Source organism: Rhinoderma darwinii, chromosome 2 (assembly GCF_050947455.1).
Source record: "Rhinoderma darwinii isolate aRhiDar2 chromosome 2, aRhiDar2.hap1, whole genome shotgun sequence".
Classification (NCBI taxonomy): Eukaryota; Metazoa; Chordata; class Amphibia; order Anura; family Rhinodermatidae; genus Rhinoderma; species Rhinoderma darwinii.
The window spans coordinates 137,314,265-137,333,978 of NC_134688.1; the positions used below are offsets into that span (position 1 = coordinate 137,314,265).

Here is a 19,714-nt window from a genome sequence, read left to right on the forward strand (position 1 = left end):
CCCTCCCCTGGGTGTCACATCACCTCACCCCCCTTGTAGATAGTACCTTTTTTACAGCCCCCCCTCTGTAGATAGCGCCATACATCCCCCTGTAGAGTACGCCATACAGCCCCCCTGTAGATAACGCCATACAGCCCCCCTGCAGAGAACGCCATACAGCCCCCCCCCTGTAGAGAACGCCATACAGCCACCCCCCCCCCCTGTAGGGAACGCCATACAGCGTCCCCCCTCCCAACAAAAATGCGACCTACAGTGTGTCCTACAAAAGACATGTATCCCCTCTCCACAGGATCTCCACAGGATAAGGGATACATGTGTGATCGCTGGCAGCGATAGGGAGAACGGGGGACTGAAAGTCCCCTGAAGTTCTCCATGATTAACCTGTGACTTCCGGCGTCTGCGCAGCTCAATAAAAATGAAAGGAGCGCTGGTCACGCATGCGCACAAGCACGACCGGCGCTCCATTCATTTCTACGGAGCTGCCGACACAGACCCCGGAAGTCCGAGGTTTGTGATGGAGAACTTCAGGGGACTTTCAGTCCCCCGTTCTCCTTATCAATGTCAGCGATCACACATGTATCTCCTGTCCTGCGGATATCCTGTGGAGAGGGGATACATGTCCTGTGGAGAGGGGATACGTGTCCTGTGGAGAGGGGATACATGTCCTGTGGAGAGGGGATACATATCCTGTGGAGAGGGGATACATGTCCTGTGGAGAGGGGATACATGTCCTGTGGAGAGGGGATACATGTCCTGTGGAGAGGGGATACATGTCCTGTAGAGAGTGGGGGGATACATGTCTTTTGCTCTATTTTGCGCCTTCAGGACGAGACACCGTTTAGCCATTTTTAGCACGTGTTAGTTAAATGGCTATAACTTTTTTATTTGTTGGGCTAACGTCGTGATCTTTGCGAAGTTTTTTCCGTAGACAATGCAGGTTTCATTTTTTATCGTTTTTATACACACCTTTTTTGCTATTTTAGAATTTTTATTCATAAAGTTTGAAAATAATAGTAAAAAAATAAGCTTTTTTACGTTTGAGCTATTTGTTTTTAGTAATAACATAGTTTTACCCTAAAATAGACCTTTTATTTGTGATCGCCATTGTCTACCGTAAATTTTTATATATTACATGTCTATATTAGGGTAATTGGGTCAGCGCTAGCGTTACAACACGTTTTTTTTTTGGGTGGGTATTTTATGTGTATTATTTAAACATTTTTTGCACTTTACTTTATTATTTTTTAATTACTATGGTCTGTCCCTCAAAGGTCAAAGAAGACCTTTGGGGAACTTTATATATTTTTTTTCTTTCTTTTACACCATCTTTTCCACTGTAACTGGAGCTGCACAGCAGCCCCAGTTACAGGGGAAATCAGCCCTCTCATAATGACGATTGTCACTAATAGGGCTGTGCTGGGTCTAGTAAGATCGAGCAGCAGTCTGCCACTAACGGCACCCGGCGATCATGTGACCAGTCACATGATCACCGGGAGAAATAGAGACAGCGGCGCTGCTGCTGTCTCTATTCCTATACACAGCGCGCATTCAGCGCTGTGTACAAGTGATCAGAGAAGACAGAAGCAGCGAAAGCTGCTTCTATCTTCTCCTCAGGGTCCCTGGCAGTCACTGACAGCCGGAGACCCGACATTCAGCTGCCCGATCGCGCGGGCAGCAAGTTAAAACCCGAGCCGTAGAAAGTCTATGGCTTGGGTTTTAAGGACCCTGACCGCCGGCCGTAAAAATACAGCCAGCGGTCGGGAACCAGTTAATGGCAGAGCGGGGAGATACCTCCCTGCTCTGCCGTAGTGTTCAGTGGCGTCCCGCTGTAGCAGCCATAGCGGCTGCTAGCGGAGCCTCCGGCCATGGTGGGGGCCCCGTGCCGGCGGGCGACACGGGCCCCCTCATGCCGCGGGCCCCGTAGCAGCCGCTACTGCTGCTACGGCGGTAGTTACGCCACTGATCTCGCTGGTACTTGTGCTTCCACACAGAAATGAAACGGCAGAAATGCAACTGCTTGCTGTGTATATCCTCGTACTTGATGTTCTAAATCTCCAAGGGAGAAAAAGGAGATAGTGTACTACCTTTTGGAAACTGCAAATTCCACAAACTTACAAAAACAGATATAGATAAAAGCATAGGATAAGCTCTTGTAACACGCCAAATAATGCAACTCGACCCTGGGTTCTGTCCTATTAATGTATATGTAAGTTCTTATTGCCTGCCGACTAAAAAGTCACACTGGCTCCTTGAGACTACTGTAATTTGTCTTCTCCTGGAGTGGCCTGTCACTCAATTTAAGGACACCGATGCACTAGCTATATCGCTAGTGCAGTGTAAATGAATGGAGAGGAGAGCATGAGGCCGATTGGTCAGCGTGATACACTCTCTGTACAACGCCCACTTGGTCTAAAGTAAAAACACGTTGGGCATTAAGAAACTCATTAGCATAAATCTAAAATCGCTCGTAAAGTGGTCAAAATGATTGTTTTTCTAAATAAAAAGCATTACAGCGCCGATTACATTATGTAGGAGATAGGGCACTTATAATGTGGTGACAGAGTCTCTTTAATGTCAATCCTTACACACAGTATCAATGTGTTGTCTCCCTCCTTTTGTAAGCTCAGCTTTGTCCGCTAGACTTTGAAGTAGTTGTCTCACTATGGTTGTCAGCCATATTGGCTGTTATGTGAGTAATATCTAGGTCAACAGGTACTCCATGCTCCCAATATAGCGAACAGCATAGCGTGTTAAGGCATAAAAGAAGAGACATAGGATTTTCAACAAACAAAATGAACGCCCTGAGACACTTACCCCGTACCCTGGAAAAACATCTTAAATATCCGTGGGCATATGTAGTACTCTGAAGTAAGGCCTTATGCCCACGACCATTGCCGTTGATAGGGCCACAAACTACGGATGCTAGTGTCCGCAACTACTCCGTATGTCCGTATTTTACAGGCGTATTTTTAAGGGGCATCTGCATTTTGCACTACTCACCCTTAGGAAGGTCACTTGGTCGGATTTCCCCGGCGTTTCCTATAGCTTCCAAGTGCTGTCCGTTATTTTTGCAGACCTATTGACTTGAGTGGCAGCAAGGGTCAGCAAAAACTAACCATGATAGCACAGGTTCTATAATTTGCAGAATTGAACGGATCCACAAAAAAAAAAAAAAAACTGAAGTATGCATGTCCCAGTCGAAATTAATGGGTCAGTGCGCTATCTGTAAAAATTTCGGATAGTACACTAAAGAAAAATACGGTCGTGTGCACGAGCCCTAAGTAAGGTTGAGGTAAAGGACACCCATAGTTCCTTGTCCATTTAAAGATCCTTCTTTCTACTTAGATTTGACAGGTTGACTCTTGCAGAAAGAGAGAATATGTTTCTTCGAATGGCACCTAAAGAGGTTGTGGATCTTGTTAGGACTGACTACAGTGCTTGTGGTCATATTACAACTTTGTATGTATGGATTCGTTATAGGGCACTCTTTAAAGCGTATAGGGCCTCTTCTGTTAAATTTATGTACAAATCCAAAAGAAAAACGGGCATCAGATGCCGTATTATAGTGCTTATTTATTTTTATGAAGGGCCCTACCTATGGAGGCAATGCCATGTGCATGAGGCCTTATGGTTAATTTCAGCAGAAGTGATGCTCAAGCGTTTCTTGTCTGAGGAAAGCTCTGAGGCCTGAAACAACCTTCATAAGTTGAATAGTGAAGTGTTCCGCCTGAGCGATGACAATTTCTACCCGCACCTATTTTATTTTATAGGGAATTTTTTAACGGTGAGGATGATTCTGTCTTGCATTCCGTTGTTTAAGGCTTAGTTTGTTCAAAGGTTTGCTGCAAGGGAATTGCACTTTTGCAGGCATCTCCGTACTTAAATTTCTTAATGTCACATTGTTGCGCAGACCTTCATGTAAGATATTCTTTCCCTCCTACAGGGCCCATCAATCAGCTTAACACACACACATTCGCAGAAGGAAAGCGGTGGCACAGAGACATTAAAGTCGTACACATTTAACTGTGCGCTATCGTCTAACAGTTTAACTAGCTTGATTTGCATGGAAATCACAGGCTGGCAATCTCTGGTATGGCGGGGCAAACTCCTACACAAGTCTAAATTAGTTGTGTCTCGTGTAGCAGGCTTTCAAGTTTCACAAAGGTCCTAATGTCGCAAACACATCTACAGAAAGATAATTGACCTGTGCTCTTCACACAAGGATAATGTCTGGATGTCTATGCGCTTTGGGTTTATAATAAAGACTTGGTCAATTTAGTCAAATACTTTTTTCATCTCTTTTAAAGAGATTTTAATGGTATAAGATTAACATGTTAACTAATATATACACCTAGTCAGGTGCAAGATTACAGGCCAGATTTATTTCTTCTTGATGATGGTGGGTGAGATCATGGGGCAGGATTATTTTGCTTTTTTGGATGTCCAGTTGCGAACTGGAAAAATTTTTTGTCAGTACCTATAGGGTGATGCTGTTTATTTTCCTCAGTGCTTGCTGCTTTTTAGCTCCGCTATAGTAGGACAGAGTTGTGATCTGTGACCACGGCTTAGACTTCATTCACATCTGCGTTGGAGGCTCCGTCGCAGATCTGGTGAAAAATGCAAAAAGAAATAAGGCTGCATTTCTTCCGGTGAAACGATGGACACCCTCATGGAAACCTGATGGAACTCATTGAAGTCATTGGTTTCCGTTGGGCGCCGTTGGTGTCAGTCATGCAACGGATTTGGCGCTTACGGTATTTTCGTGTTTTTTTCCGGAGTAGAGTAACGGAAATACCGAACGCAGATGTGAGCAAAGCCTTCGCTACAATGCCTACAGGTAGTCTGAGACGCGCCTCCTGTCTGACCATTGGTTCAGTCTGCTGCGCTTCCTCCCACTGCAGCTCTGCCTCTTGGCTGCTGTGTATAAATACAGTCTATCACTGGTTCAGCAGAAATTCCGTGCCTACAGGGCCGATTTCTGTTACAAAATGATAGAATAATTATACAGCAGACCTGCCAAGCCAACACTGCTGGTTTTACTGAGTGTCATCCTATTTTTAGCCTCCCCACCCAATCACCTGGTGACATAAGTTTTCAATTGTCGTAGGAACAAAAGGGTTAAACTTTACCCCTTACCAAACTCCCTATCCTAATGCCACTCTTTTGGTTTCTCCAAGACCAATCTACCCATTTATTACAATTTTCCACGTTTCATCTTCCATATTGGTTGCAGTAATCCCACTCAACACAGGACAAAGGCTTATTACAGTAACTGTACTTTCCAGAGCTGTGTGTAATAATCTCATGACTAGGGCACATTTTTAGTCTCTGAAATGAAACACTAAGTATATGTTCACATGGTATATGCTTGATGCAGAAAAATACGAGGCTGATTTAGGGTACGAACACACACGGCATATTCAGGGTGGATACTCTGCGTCAAGCTGCGCAGCATATCCGGCCTCAACACCGCAGGAAATGGCGTCTAAAAACCTGCACCACGCTGGTGCGTTTTTCGGAGGTAAATTAGCGCACATACTTCCCCCTCCCTCCTCTGACGTCCGCTTTGGCCTCTGTGAGTGACGTTGCACGCCATGTGACCATTGCAGCCTGTGATTGGCTGCAGCGGTCACATGGTCTGCAATGTCATCCAGGGAGGCCGGATTGGAGAAGAAGCAGGGAACTCTGGGTAAGTATAACTTTTTTTTTTTCTTTTCTTACTTGCAAATATCGAAACACACACCACTTTGTTGCGGGTTTAAGCACCCCATTGAATTCAATGGGAAAGCCCGCAACAGAAGAGCTGCGATTGTACAGCATTAATTGACGTGCTGCGGTCGAAGAAACCGCATCGCAGGTCAATTTTTGTGCATTTTTTTCAGCGGCGCTTTTCCGCTGTGCGGGGATGAGATTTATTGACATCTCGCGCACACTGCTGCTACTGTAATATACTGTGGATTTTCTGCAATTAATCAGTTGCGGAAAATCCGAAGAGAGTACGCTGTGTGAAAATCGGCTACAAAAATGCCTCAAGAAGTGACATGCTACTTCTTTTTACGAAGTGTATTTTTAAAAGGCAATTTTTGAAGTCCGTGTAAAAATAGGCATCATGTGAACAACAGTGTGTTTCTCATTGAAATCAATGGGAAACCGTTTGCAGGCTTCTTTTCACGTGTATTTTGGAGCATAATACGAGCATTTTACACCCAAAAATACACCTGAAAATAAGCCGTGTGAAAGTTCCCTAAAACTTTCCATTCAATGACTGCAAGCACTCCCTTAGTCATCCAAGAGTCCGTATGACTGGGTTGTTTCATTCTCATCACTGTTATACATGTATATTAGTAGAGGGATTAGGCCTGCAGACGTCATATGAATTCCTAGTTTATGTATTCAGATCAATAAACAATCTATCTAAAGTAAACTTTTCGTGAGATTTTATTTGCTTTCCATAAATTGAGCTTTTTCAGCTAGTTTCAAAAGGCTTACCGTACTTTATTGTTTTATTAACTCCTCAGTTATTCCAGCCAAACTTTTTTTTTAAACCAAATACATTTTATTTGATAACAACAAGGATGCGAATAACCGTATAAAGTAGTCAAAAGTAACCGAAACAGAGATGCACAGAAAAATCAAAGTAACTCAATAAAATACGTATATATTCATATAGTACAATTAAATGTGCACTTGTCAGAGGAGTACAGTAAAGTGTATACAAGGTAAGCACAGGCGAGCTAGTACTGGTATTGCGACAGATACAAGAAAAGGGGAGGAGAAAAATAAAGGGCATTAATAAGCCAACCTGAAGGCATTATAACAAGAAAAAAGACCAATGTCGAGGTGAGAATAATCAACTGTTTGTGTACAAAGTTCAAAATAAACAATTATCAAAAACCAACACTGTGTATATTAAAGTCATCTGATCGACGCTCGTTTCGCAAGGAGCTATGACCGGTAATGTATGGGCACGAACGATTTTTACTACGATCACTCGTCCCCCATACATTTCTATTATGTCGCCAGCACATCTTCCTGTTTACACAGGAAGATGTGCTGCCACCTAGTGACCATTTTATTGGCCGCATAAACACAAGCTGATCAGCTGATGAATGAGCATTTGCCCATGTATTTTAAGAGTCCAATGTGTCATATCTGCCAGAGGGCAATGTTTGAGGACGTGCGCTTAGGGTATGTGGAGTGTCGAGCCCCCTGCTCCAAATCTTAGCACATTTCTCTGGGCAGCCTCTATGGGTATAAATTGATCTTTTATATGATAAGGACACATTAACTGCTACTTTCCAATCTTGAAAGATGGGTACATGCTTGGCCATTCCAACCATACTTGCCATAACAATAAGGTTCCTAAATGACACATGAACAATAAATGTACTACTTCTTACCATATTCTCTACTCTGTTGCATGTATTTTTGTGATCCAATTCGTTTTGCATTTAGAAGAGGAATTCTGTTGAATACCTGCAGCTTTGTATTTTACCACTAGATGGAGCTAGTCTTCTCTAGTTTTACAGATCGGTGTTTATAACTGCGCAGATCATCAGGTTGTGTGTGATAGGTGATGTAAAATACTTAAGGGAAGTGGCAGTACCAATTATGTTTAATATTTTTTTTTTACGTTACTTTAGGAGGGAGCTGGGAGAGAGTTGTTTTTCTAGCTTTTATTATTTTTTTGTTTTGTATATTTAAATAATCCTTGACTTTTTTTAAAATTTCTCCTAGTGGATTAGAACAAGCAATTCATACTTATGTATTGCAGTGTATGATACTTGTAACCGGCTGTAAGTAAGCCTTGCCGCTGGCCATAAAGTGTATAAACAGGAGAAACAAAGAGTCCATAAATATCAAAGAAAGTTGAAAAATAGAAATTCTTTATTACAAGTCAAAAAAACACATATAAGAATCTAAAACAGGTCTTTGTAAACTGGATCGCAATATAATACTATATGTCACAAATATGGGTGGACACAAATAGAATATGTACGGAGACACATCAATCATTAATCCTGAATTTAGCAAGGTATGCCCAGATAGAGAGTGTGTGTCAGGTAGGACAGGCAGTAAAGTTGGAGTCTACACTGAATAGGCATAAACAGTGTAAATAAAATGTAAATGCCCCAACATAGCCTCCATGTTCAACTTACCCATATTTCCGTAGTGTAGTGGTGTGACCCAGTAGATGAGGTAGCGCACCGACGCGCGTTTCGCTTGTAGCTTTTTCAAGGGGTGCCATTCATATGTCCATGTCTGGTTTAAATTGTAAACCCTGATAGTCATGTGGTGTGATGCGGGCCAATCCGTGCCGGTCATCCCGGCGCTTGTGCGTGACCTCAGAAGGAGGAGCGAGATCCCCAACGCCAGGCGTCATCGCCGTACAGCGCATGCGCGAATCCCAGGACGCGTCACCAGGGAGACAGCGCACAGAGCGATAGCTGACGGCCTTGCGCAGTGACTGGGGTTGCGCTTGTGCAGTGACGAGGGATGCGGACCTCCCCCGTCGGCCGTCAGCTATCGCTCTGTGCGCGTGCGCTGTCTCCCAGCAGCGGTGCATATTTTTTGTTCCGCAGCATGTCAGTTACTGTTTTTCAGGGGAGATCTCACCATCTCTCAGGCTTGAATAAAAATGCAGAAAAGTCAGCACTATTTTCTGCAGTAAGAAACACAGGAAATGGTGAGGTTTTTCCGCAGCGGATTGTCTGCTAGTTTAAGCGGAAATGCTGCAGAAATTTTCCGTTATGAGCAGCCATGCTTAAATGTCCAGCCTTTGAGTGAATCAGGCTTTAATTTCCTCTAAGGGTATGTTCACACGCAGTGTCCAAAAACATCTGAAAATACGAAGCTGTTTTCAGGCAAAAACAGCTCCTGATTTTCAGACGTTTTTGTAGCAACTCGCGTTTTTCGCGGTGTATTTTACGGACGTTATTGGAGCTGTTTTTCAATGGAGTCAATGAAAAACGCCTCCAAAAATGTCCCAAGAAGTGACATGCACTTCTTTTTTGCGGGCGTCTTTTTACTCGCCGTATTTTGACAGCGACGTGTAAAATGACACCTTGTGGGAACAGAACATCGTAAAACCCATTGCAAGCAATGGGCAGATGTTTGTAAGCGTATTAGAGGCATTTATTAAGGCGTAATTCGAGGCGTAAAACGCCCGAATTACATCTGAAAACACTGTGTGAACATACCCTAACAGTCTATCTTTTTTCCTATCTACACTCAAATACCTTACAATATTCTACTCACTCTGGGACTTATTTGTGCTCTGCTCTGTATTGTTTATCACATCAGGGAACATGACAACTTTAAAAGAAAACCCCTTTTCAGATTACTGACATGTCCCATCTAAATGTAAAAAGAGGAAAAAAAAAAAAAAAAGGTTTTCCAATTCTTGTTTAAATCCAGAAAACATATTGACCGCTGTATTCTTGTTTTTGACCACTAGGTGGCAACGTTTGTCCAGAATCGGCCGTGTTGTGCAATTTGACATTTTGGTGATGAGAACTCCAGGAAAAATTAGTACTTTTCCACTTGTAAAATGCGCATTGCAGAATTTGTGTACTTTAGATTGATTGGCGTGACTCGTAACATTGTGAGAAACACCTGAAATTCCTAAGTAGTCCTGCTTAGAAAGTATAACGTGCAGATTCAATGAGTGGCCACAGTGTAATTCTGTCTATTATGGTGATCTTCGAGATTTGGGTTAAATAATGTCAAGTATTATTTCTATGTTGAAGCTTTTTGATATGATCTTTTCTTCCACCGCCTCATGGTGACCGCTTATTGAAGGCATCTCTTCCTCTGTGTCATATCTATTATCACATTTTCTGACTTTCCAGTAACAGTCCTATGTACAGAATACTTCCCCAGTGTACAGTTTGTAGGTTCTCACGTTTAATACAGAAGTTAAGACTTGTTTTCTGTAGTTTCTTAAATAATAGTAATGTTATTTACTGTGAGAATCTATAATTCATCTGACCTCTCTAAACTTTACTACAATCCACTTATTTTATGGGTTAGTGGTTCAAGTAGTGGAGAAAACAATATTAGTATATGTATGTGTGTGTGTGTGTGTGTGTGTGTATATGTATGTGTGTGTGTGTGTGTGTGTGTGTGTGTGTGTGTGCGCATATATATATATATATATATATATAACTGTCCAGAGCTTGTCAGATTCTATCTATTAAAGGTGTTTTCCAGGGCTGTAATAATGATGAGCTATTCTGAAGACTGGCCATTAATATTAAATCGGTGGGGGTTTGACTCCCGGAACCCTCATCAAGCTGCTGAATGAAGGGACTGCGGGGCATCAGTGGACGTTGCCTCTCCTCCATTGTTTACACAGACCCCATGCCATACGGTTCTGGCTGTATCCTGTACTGCAGCTTGGTCCATGCGCTCAAACACATATAAAAAGTAAATATTTATCTGATCCACTGAAAAAACCAATGTTGCCTCTCATGGCCACACATTATTAACACCTAATCTGAAACCGTAACCACAGGGAGCAAAAGAAGTGAAGTTTACAGACTCGTGGCTGATTACTGAAGGTCTCGGATGACAAATGGGTAGCCCGCTGCGGAGGCCATAGAGGAATTGTCCTACATAGACAACCCAATATTAGATTATTGATAACTCGAGCAGAATTAGTGATAAAGGGAATGTATGAAGGGATTGAGCGTGCATGTATGATGTACCTCGTGAGTACAGCAAAGCTAGAGCCAGAGTAATGGAGCAGATACGGACGCGAAACCCTCGTCATACAAATGTCAGCTGGAATTTGCTTGCTATAAAGTATACCCCATTCCTCCACTTTTCTCCTGTGTGAGCCTCTGGCTAATAGGATGGGGCAGAATTCTGAATTAGATGAATTTAGTCTTCTAGCAGCTATAAAATAATCCGTTATACGTTTAGTTATAGTTACAACAGTTGCTTTATTCTTATCAATTGTAGTTAAAGAGAATCTTTCACCTGCCCATAGATGTGGAGCAAGTAATAGTCAGGGCCACACAAACACGGTCTCACGTTACATTTCTTTCCTATCTTCCACTGTTATTTACATATTAGTGCCGTTATATTTGGCGCCCGATATGTAAATAAGCCCCTGAACTGTCAATGTGGCATTTCTATCTAACTAAATGGCAAGGGGGCGTGATGTCTTCGCTCTGACACTGTCCAATCAGCTACGGACAGTGTCAGGGCGGCTTGCGCTGTGTTCCCTCCCGCGAGAACACACACAGACTGAGGCCCCATGCACACAACCGTAAAAATTCCCGTAATTACGTGCCCATAGACTTTTGGCCACGGGTACCTGCCCGTATGCTTACGGGAAGGTGCCCGTGCCGTTGAAAAATATAGAACATGTCCTATTTCAGGCCGTAATTACGGTACGGGCAGGCCCATAGAAGTCTATGGGGCTCCCGTAATTACGGGTGACTACGTGTGTGCACACGTAATTACGGGAGCGTTGCTAGGCGATGTCAGTGTATAGTCTCTGTCCAGGGTGCTGAAAGAGTTAAACGATCGGCAGTAACTCTTTCAGCACCAGGGACAGTGACTGCCGATCACAATATAGATAAAGCTGTAAAAAAAAAAAAAAGACGTTCATACTTACCCAGAACTCCCTGCTTCTTCCTCGAGTCCGGCCTCCTGGGATGACGTTACAGCCCATGTGACCGCTGCAGCCAATCACAGGCCAATCACTGGCTGCAGCAGTCACATGGACTGCCGCATCATCCAGGGAGGTCGGACTGGATGCCGAAAGAGGGACGCGTCACCAAGACAACGGCCGGGTAAGTATGAATTTCTTTTACTTTTATTACGGAAAGAGCTGTCCCTTCTCTCTATCCTGCACTGATAGAGAGAAGGGGCTGCCGATTTAGTGTAGTGCAATTTTGCAGCGAAAACTTGCCCGTAAATACGGGTGGAATACAGGTGACCAAGGACCCGTATTTACGCCAGTATTTACGGGTGGACAAAAATACGGTCGTGTGCATGGGGCCTGAGAGAGCGCTCTCTGCAGAACCACCAGTCTGTGTGTGTTCTCGCGGGAGGGAAGACCCTGACACTGTCCGTAGCTGATTGGACAGTGTCAGAGCGAAGATATCACGCCCCCTTGCCATTTAGTTAGATAGAAACGCCCCATTGACAGTTCAGGGGCTTATTTACATATCGGGCGCCAAATATAATGGCACCGATATGTAAATAATGGAGGAAGTTAAAAAAAATTATTTCAAGTGAGACAGTGTTTGTGTGGCCCTGCCTATTACATGCTGCACATCTATGGGGAGGTGAAGGGTTCTCTTTAATCGCATACAATGGCATCATGACGTCTGGTCCAGGGATGAAGTTGACACGCTGTAACCTATAATGAAATGTTATAGCGATATAATGCGTTTTTCTTCTTTTTCTTTTTCTGTCGAGAATGGGCTCTTTATACACTACTTGTTATCTTGATCACAATGGATTTCAATACGATGCTAATTGATTTTCGTAATACAAGGTTAAATGTACTCAGACATTTAGATAGGACTTAATGCTATTGCGAATTGCTGCTATGAGATGCATACACTGTGTTCTGTTAGATGGGGAGGGTTTTCCAATATAACAAACCATTAGGCCCTGTTCACACACAGTTTTTTGCAAGCAAAAAAATCTGCTTCAAAATTCCTTCAGTAATTTTGAGGCAGATTTTGTCCTGCCTGCACTTTCTTTGCCGTGTTTTTCCCGGCGTTTTTTGGCCGTGGCCATTGTGCCTCACGGTAAAAAACACAGCGAAAGCCCCTTTCTCTGCCTTCCGTTAATGTCGCAGCATTTTTTACAGCATTTGGCACACTTTTTTGGCCACGTAATTAGGACTTCCATCGAATATGGGAATTAGACACGTTTTACACGCCAACAATTGACCTGATGCTGCTTTTTTTACACAACGCGTTTTTTAAACATGCATGCGTAAAAGAAACGCATTGTATGCACGACAAGGAGTTTTTCCATTGATGTCAGTGGGAATCTTAAAGCAAGCTTTTTTGACACTTTTTTTCGGCATGTAAAAATGCGGCAAAAACACTTCAAATACACGCACTGTGGTCAAGACCTAACAGAGTCATAGAATGTAGTAAAAATGTTTAAATCGCTGGTCCCGTTCTCTTCAGCAGCAAAGTCTTATGAAAAAGACAATCGGAGTATAGGGTCAGACAGGATTATTAGGATTTTAGCTTTCATTCCTGCTGCAATATAATACAGGATGTGTAGGCCACATTTCTTTTATCGTCAATACATTTCAGTGACTACTTAAACCGTATGTGTACCACCGTTTTACAGTTTAAAAATCTATAATTAATCTCCAGATAAAGTAGGATTAATTCTGTAAGTATATTGCTTTTCTTACCTTTTTGGGCTTCAGAGCTCACACTGAGCTTTCTCTGGTGAATTGGAAGTGTCTTAAAAAACGGAAGCTGAACGCCTACAAGCATCTACCCATTGATCTCAGCGTTTCGTTCAGACGGGGCGTTTTTTACGTGGCCATTTGAAAAAACGTTGCGTAAAAAAACACCCTGTGAGAAGAAGTGTATGTCACCTCTTGAGCCTTTTTTGGAGACGTTTTTCATTGTGTCAATAGAAAAACGGCTCCAAAAAACGCATAAAAAAAGTTTGCTTTAAAAACGGTAGCAGTCAGCAGAATTGCTTTAAGCAGCTCTGGGTTCTGATACAGGTTATAACTAAGGACTAGGTCAAGATAAACACCTTAAGATAAGATAATGTTCTAAGTAAAACATACCCAGCTATTCTTGAGGGCGAGCTTGTTCGTACTAATATCTCACCCATGTAAATGTCATAAATGATACGGTATTTTGAGACCAAAGCAAATTACCTTTAGTCTTGCAGTAAACATAGATGTAATCATAGACACAGTTTGTTAACTGCACATATTTTCTATAATACCATGCAAAATAGTTCTGCCCCACAAGGAAGGAAACCGTCTCTCTAGCGCCACCTATAATACCAGTAAGTGTGATAAACCGTCTATTTACTGTAACCTTTAGCTTATCCACTGACCCTGCACATGGTTTTGGTTTTTTCCACGGTGACTTCTAATTAAAACTTCTAGATATTGTCCGCTTCTGAGTCCGCCTGCTTTTCTTCTAAACCTTTTTTTACCTTTTCCAGATAGATGGTCCATGTGTTCTACAAATTCAGAAAATCCGTAATGTATCTGCACCAAAAGACAATGAAGAATCTCAGGCAGCTCCTAGAATGCTTCGTTTACAGATGACGGATGGCCATACGTCCTGCACCGCCATAGAGTTTAATCACCTGTCAAAAGTCAGGTAAGATGTTTTCTTATGTATTTTTTGTGGCTTACCTTGGGGAACCCACACTGATTCATAAGCTAATGGCATAAATACCAATGCTATAGTATATTCTTATATATCTCCTGAAATGGATCCTTTCACAAGTCCTCCAACCCATCCATTTGCCATGCCATGTCTATAAGCAGAAAACGGCAGTTTATGTTCTTCATATAGGCTGGTAGACTTTGGCTATCTTTAAACGGCCTGCATTATTTTCAGACTTTTTGTGTAAAGGGACTGATTGATATAATACATATTTATTGGGCATGGCAAGTTATTCCTTACATTGAAGTGCAATATTGGGCTAACCGTGTACTTGATACAAGCATTATTTTTATGCTTAGAGGGGAAATCCAGTCAAAATTATCTTCTGATGTGTCCCAGATAAATGTGAGAAGAAGAGAAGAACACTTTGCTCAAACCCATTCTGTCACTAGAAATCTGGCACAACTTCTTAAGCACACTGACATTGATTTACGGAAAACCTGACCCTAGAATTGTAACAGAAGTGCCAAAAGAATTGTCTCATTGTAGAAATCAGTGTATATATATATATATATATATATATATATATATATATATATATATATATATATATATACACTGCCGTTCAAAAGTTTGGGGTCACCCAGACAATTTTGTGTTTTCCATGAAAACTCACACTTTTATATTTATCAAATGAGTTGCAAAATGACTAGAAAATATAGTCAAGACATTGACAAGGTTAGAAACAATGATTTTTATTTGAAATAATAATTTTCTCCTTCAAACTTTGCTTTCGTCAAAGAATGCTCCATTTGCAGCAATTACAGCATTGCAGACCTTTGACATTCTAGCTGTTAATTTGCTGAGGTAATCGGGAGAAATTTCACCCCGTGCTTCCAGAAGCCCCTCCCACAAGTTGGATTGGCTTGATGGGCATTTCTTGCGTACCATACGGTCAAGCTGCTCCCACAACAGCTCTATGGGGGTTGAGATCTGGTGACTGCGCTGGCCACTCCATTACAGATAGAATACCAGCTGCCTGCTTCTTCCCTAAATAGTTCTTGCATAATTTGGAGGTGTGCTCTGGGTCGTTGTACTGTTGTAGGATGAAATTGGCTCCAATCAAGCGCTGTCCACACGGTATGGCATGGCGTTGCAAAATGGAGTGATAGCCTTCCTTATTCAAAATCCCTTTTACCTTGTACAAATCTCCCACTTTACTAGCACCAAAGCAACCTCAGACCATCACATTACCTCCACCATGCTTGACAGATGGCGTCATATTAATCTTTTTCTTTTATTAGCCAGTCTCAGATATGGCTTTTTCTTTGCCACTCTGCCCTGAAGGTCAGCATCCCGGAGTCGCCTCTTCACTGTAGACGTTGACACTGGCGTTTTTGCGGGTACTATTTAATGAAGCTGCCAGTTGAGGACCTGTGAGGCGTCTATTTCTCAAACTAGAGACTCTAATGTACTTGTCTTGTTGCTCAGTTGTGCAGCGGGGCCTCCCACTTCTCTCTCTACTCTGGTTAGAGCCTGTTTGTGCTGTCCTCTGAAGGGAGTAGTACACACCGTTGTAGGAAATCTTCAGTTTCGTGGCAATTTCTCGCATGGAATAGCCTTCATTTCTAAGAACAAGAATAGACTGTCGAGTTTCACATGAAAGCTCTCTTTTTCTAGCCATTTTGAGAGTTTAATCGAACCCACAAATGTAATGCTCCAGAGTCTCAACTAGCTCAAAGGAAGGTCAGTTTTATTGCTCCTCTAAACAGCAAAACTGTTTACAGCGGTGCTAACATAATTGCACAAGGGTTTTCAAGTGTTTTCTAATCATCCATTAGCCTTCTAACACAGTTAGCAAACACAATGTACCATTAGAACACTGGAGTGATGGTTGCTGGAAATGGGCCTCTATACACCTATGTAGATATTGCATTAAAAACCAGACGTTTGCAGCTAGAATAGTCATTTAGAACATTAACAATGTATAGAGTGTATTTCTGATTAGTTTAATGTTATCTTCATTGAAAAAACCTGTGCTTTTCTTTCAAAAATAATGAAATTTCTAAGTGACCCTAAACTTTTGAACGGTAGTGTATACATATATGCATATGATACTTTAGAAGATCATTTTGTCCTGAGATGCCTTTTAATTAATTATAACCGTTGTGATGCCACTCTGGGTGATCAGTGTTGCCCTTAATCTGTGTGGGACAGACTTTTTGCAAAAAATCGCAAGGTATGATAGCTGCTGGATAAGTCTTCAGAAATAGTTTTTTTTTTGTCTTTTTGTATTTTTTTTGGGGGGGGGGGGACGACAATTATTACATCCAGCATTATCCAAAAATCCTTGGGATGTTTTTGGTCTCAGCTGCATCATATAATTCCAGTCCAGATGTAATGGCCGTGCTCTTACAGTGAAAATGATAAAAGTAGGGTCTTCGTACCTGTACATGTTAAAACATTCAGATTTAGCATTTGAGCACTGGTGGGTTTGCACTGTTCTTTAAATGCCAGCTATCCGGTGATCGGAGGTTTTGATTAATGAATAGCTGGCCACTTCTCTGTAAAAGTGTCAGTTTAATAGCTTCAAACGCTCTGCAGGAATTCACTTCCATAATTACCATAAATGATCATGGGTTTGGTGAGGCTGGGGCAGGCAGATAAGAACCTCTGTTCTAATACAGTATCCAGCTGTCTTGTAACAGCATTATACCTATCAAGTAGGAATGGTCACCGTGAACTTCATTCTTGTGTTATTCTGTATGAAAATTGTCATGTTTACATGTTCCAGTATCATTAACCCCTTGGCACCGCAGCCATTTTTCAGTTTCTCATTTTTGTTTTTTCCTTCTTGCCTTCCAAAAGCCATAGCTTTTATTATTTTTCCCTGTGTATGTGGGCTTGTTTTTTGCAGGACAAGTTGAAGTTTTTAATGGTACGATTTAATGTGGGAAGCTGCCCAAAAATTATTTGTGAGGTGGAATGGAAAATAAAATTATTCCTCCATGGATTTTTGGGTTCTGTTTATATGCAATGCATTGTGTGATAAAATCGACATGTTAAGTTTTATTCTGCAGGTCAAATTGATTACAGTGAAACTAAATTTACATTGTTTTGTTATTTTTTCTTATGTACTATTTTTATAAAGAAAAAACGATTGGTTTAAAAGAAGTAATTTTGTAACGACATATTCTGGAACCCATAACTCTTTTATTTTACCTTTGATGGTGCGATGTCTATCTTTTTTTTGGCTTTCACCGCGCAGGTTAAAGAATGTTGGACTATAATAGTTTGGAATTTTAGGAGTTCACACGGGGCTCTGTCACCACATTATAAGTGGCCTATCTTGTACATAATATGATCGGCACTGTAATGTAGATTACAGCAGTGTTTTTCTATTTAGAAAAACGATCATTTTTGACTGAGTTATGACCTATATTAGCTTTATGCTAATGAGTTTCTTAATGGACAACTGGGCGTGTTTTACTTTTTGACCAAGTGGCGTTGCACAGAGGAGTGTATGACGCTGACCAATCAGTGACCAATCGGCGTCATACACTTCTCCCCATTCATTTACACAGCACTAGCGATATAGCTATATCACTATGTGCAGCCACATACACTAACGTTACTGCAGTGTCCTGACAGTGAATATACATTACCTCCAGCCAGGACGTGATGCCTATTCAGAATCCTGACACTCCTGTAGCGTTTTTTTGAGATTTACAGCAAGGCAAGTGTAATCTCGCAAGATTACGATGTAACCTGTCATTTAAAACGAGATTGCGTTTGCCTTGCTGTAAATCTCACACAGATGCTACAGAAGTGTCAGGATTCTGAATAGACATCACGTCCTGGCTGGAGGTAATGTATATTCACTGACAGGACACTTGAGTAACGTTATAGTGTGTTTATGTGGCTGCACATAGTGATGTAATAAGATCACCATATGCTGTGTAAATGAATGGGGAGAAGTGTATGACGCTGATTGGTCACTGATTGGTCAGCGTCATGCACTTCTCTCCACAACGCCCACTTGGTCAAAAAGTAAAACACGCCCAGTTGTCCATTAAGAAAGTCATTAGCATAAAGCTAATATAGGTCATAACTCAATCAAAAATGATTGTTTTTCTATATAAAAAGCACTGCTGTAATCTACATTACATTACAGCGCCGATCACATTATGTACAAGATAATTATAATGTGACAGGGCCTCTTTAAGACCATTGCAATTGTCAGGTTGTCTGCTTTCAGGAGATATGCACACTCACTTTTCAAGGTGTTTAATCCCTGTATTTTATAGGTTTACTTTTTTTTTAATTTCCAGATTAAAACCAGATTTTAATTTTATGAAGATATTTTCTTGTAGACATTAGAGTTGTCACGATACCATAATTTGGACTTCCATACCGATACTTCGTGTACTATTGTGATACTCGATACCAAAACGATACTTTGTCAACAATAAATAATAATAAAAAAGTTCTTCCATTTTCTGATGTGAGGCGCGTGGTGTGATGAATTTTGAACCTCCATGTGCCTCACATTAATAGTAATTAACCCCATCATATTCCTCAGTCATAATGGACAACATTGGGTTAATGTGTGAGGAACATGATGGGGTTAATTACTATTCATGTGAGGCACATGGAGGTTCAAAATTCATAAAACCCTGTGCCTCACATTAATAAGTGAAAAAGCATTTTTTTTTATTTTAGAACAGTGTAAACATAAATGACGCTATAAATATGTTACTACGGTCACGACGATATCGATTATGTGTATATTTTATGTATTGAAACGGTTTATTGTGAAAAAAAAAATTTGCTTTTTTTTTATTTATTTAACATTACCTATTTTTTTTGGTACTTTTTTTTTTTACTTTATGGTACTGACATATATCTACATGCCAGTACATTAGCCTGTGTACTGATAGTACACATGTAGTTGTTAGTTCATACCCAAGTATGCCCTAACAGGAGATATGTTCAGACAGCCCTGGGGTCCTTCAATGGACCCTGGGCTATCTGCACATGTACGGTATGTCCCTCGATCGCTTCACAGGAATTCCCCCGTGATGCGATCCAAAGGGCATCCCCCTTCTCATTTTCCCCTGAATGCTGCGGTCAGCTTTGACCACAGCATTCAGGGGAGTAACGGCGGAGATGAGAGGTTTCTCTGATCTCCGCCGTTAGAGCGGGGCTGTGGCTGTGTAATACAGCCATTGCCCCGCTCCTGACAATAAGTGTGCGCGCGGTCAGCCTGAGGAGATGCTACCGGCGCTGCTCTAATGAGCGGCGGCACAGGCACGGAAGACAGAACATAGCCGTGTTTTGCAGTGTGCCCGCCATGTTCTGTCTTC

General features: G+C 41.7%; 1 protein-coding gene across 1 annotated transcript in view; it reads left to right on the forward strand.

Moving 5' to 3' along the window:
• Window positions 1-19,714, forward strand: part of TDRD3 (tudor domain containing 3) — a 274,537-nt gene that overhangs the window by 102,675 nt on the left and 152,148 nt on the right. Inside the window, exon 4 of the mRNA XM_075852311.1 lies at window positions 14,179-14,339. Coding sequence (XP_075708426.1) covers window positions 14,179-14,339 — 161 coding nt within the window. The remainder of the gene's footprint in view (window positions 1-14,178; window positions 14,340-19,714) is intronic.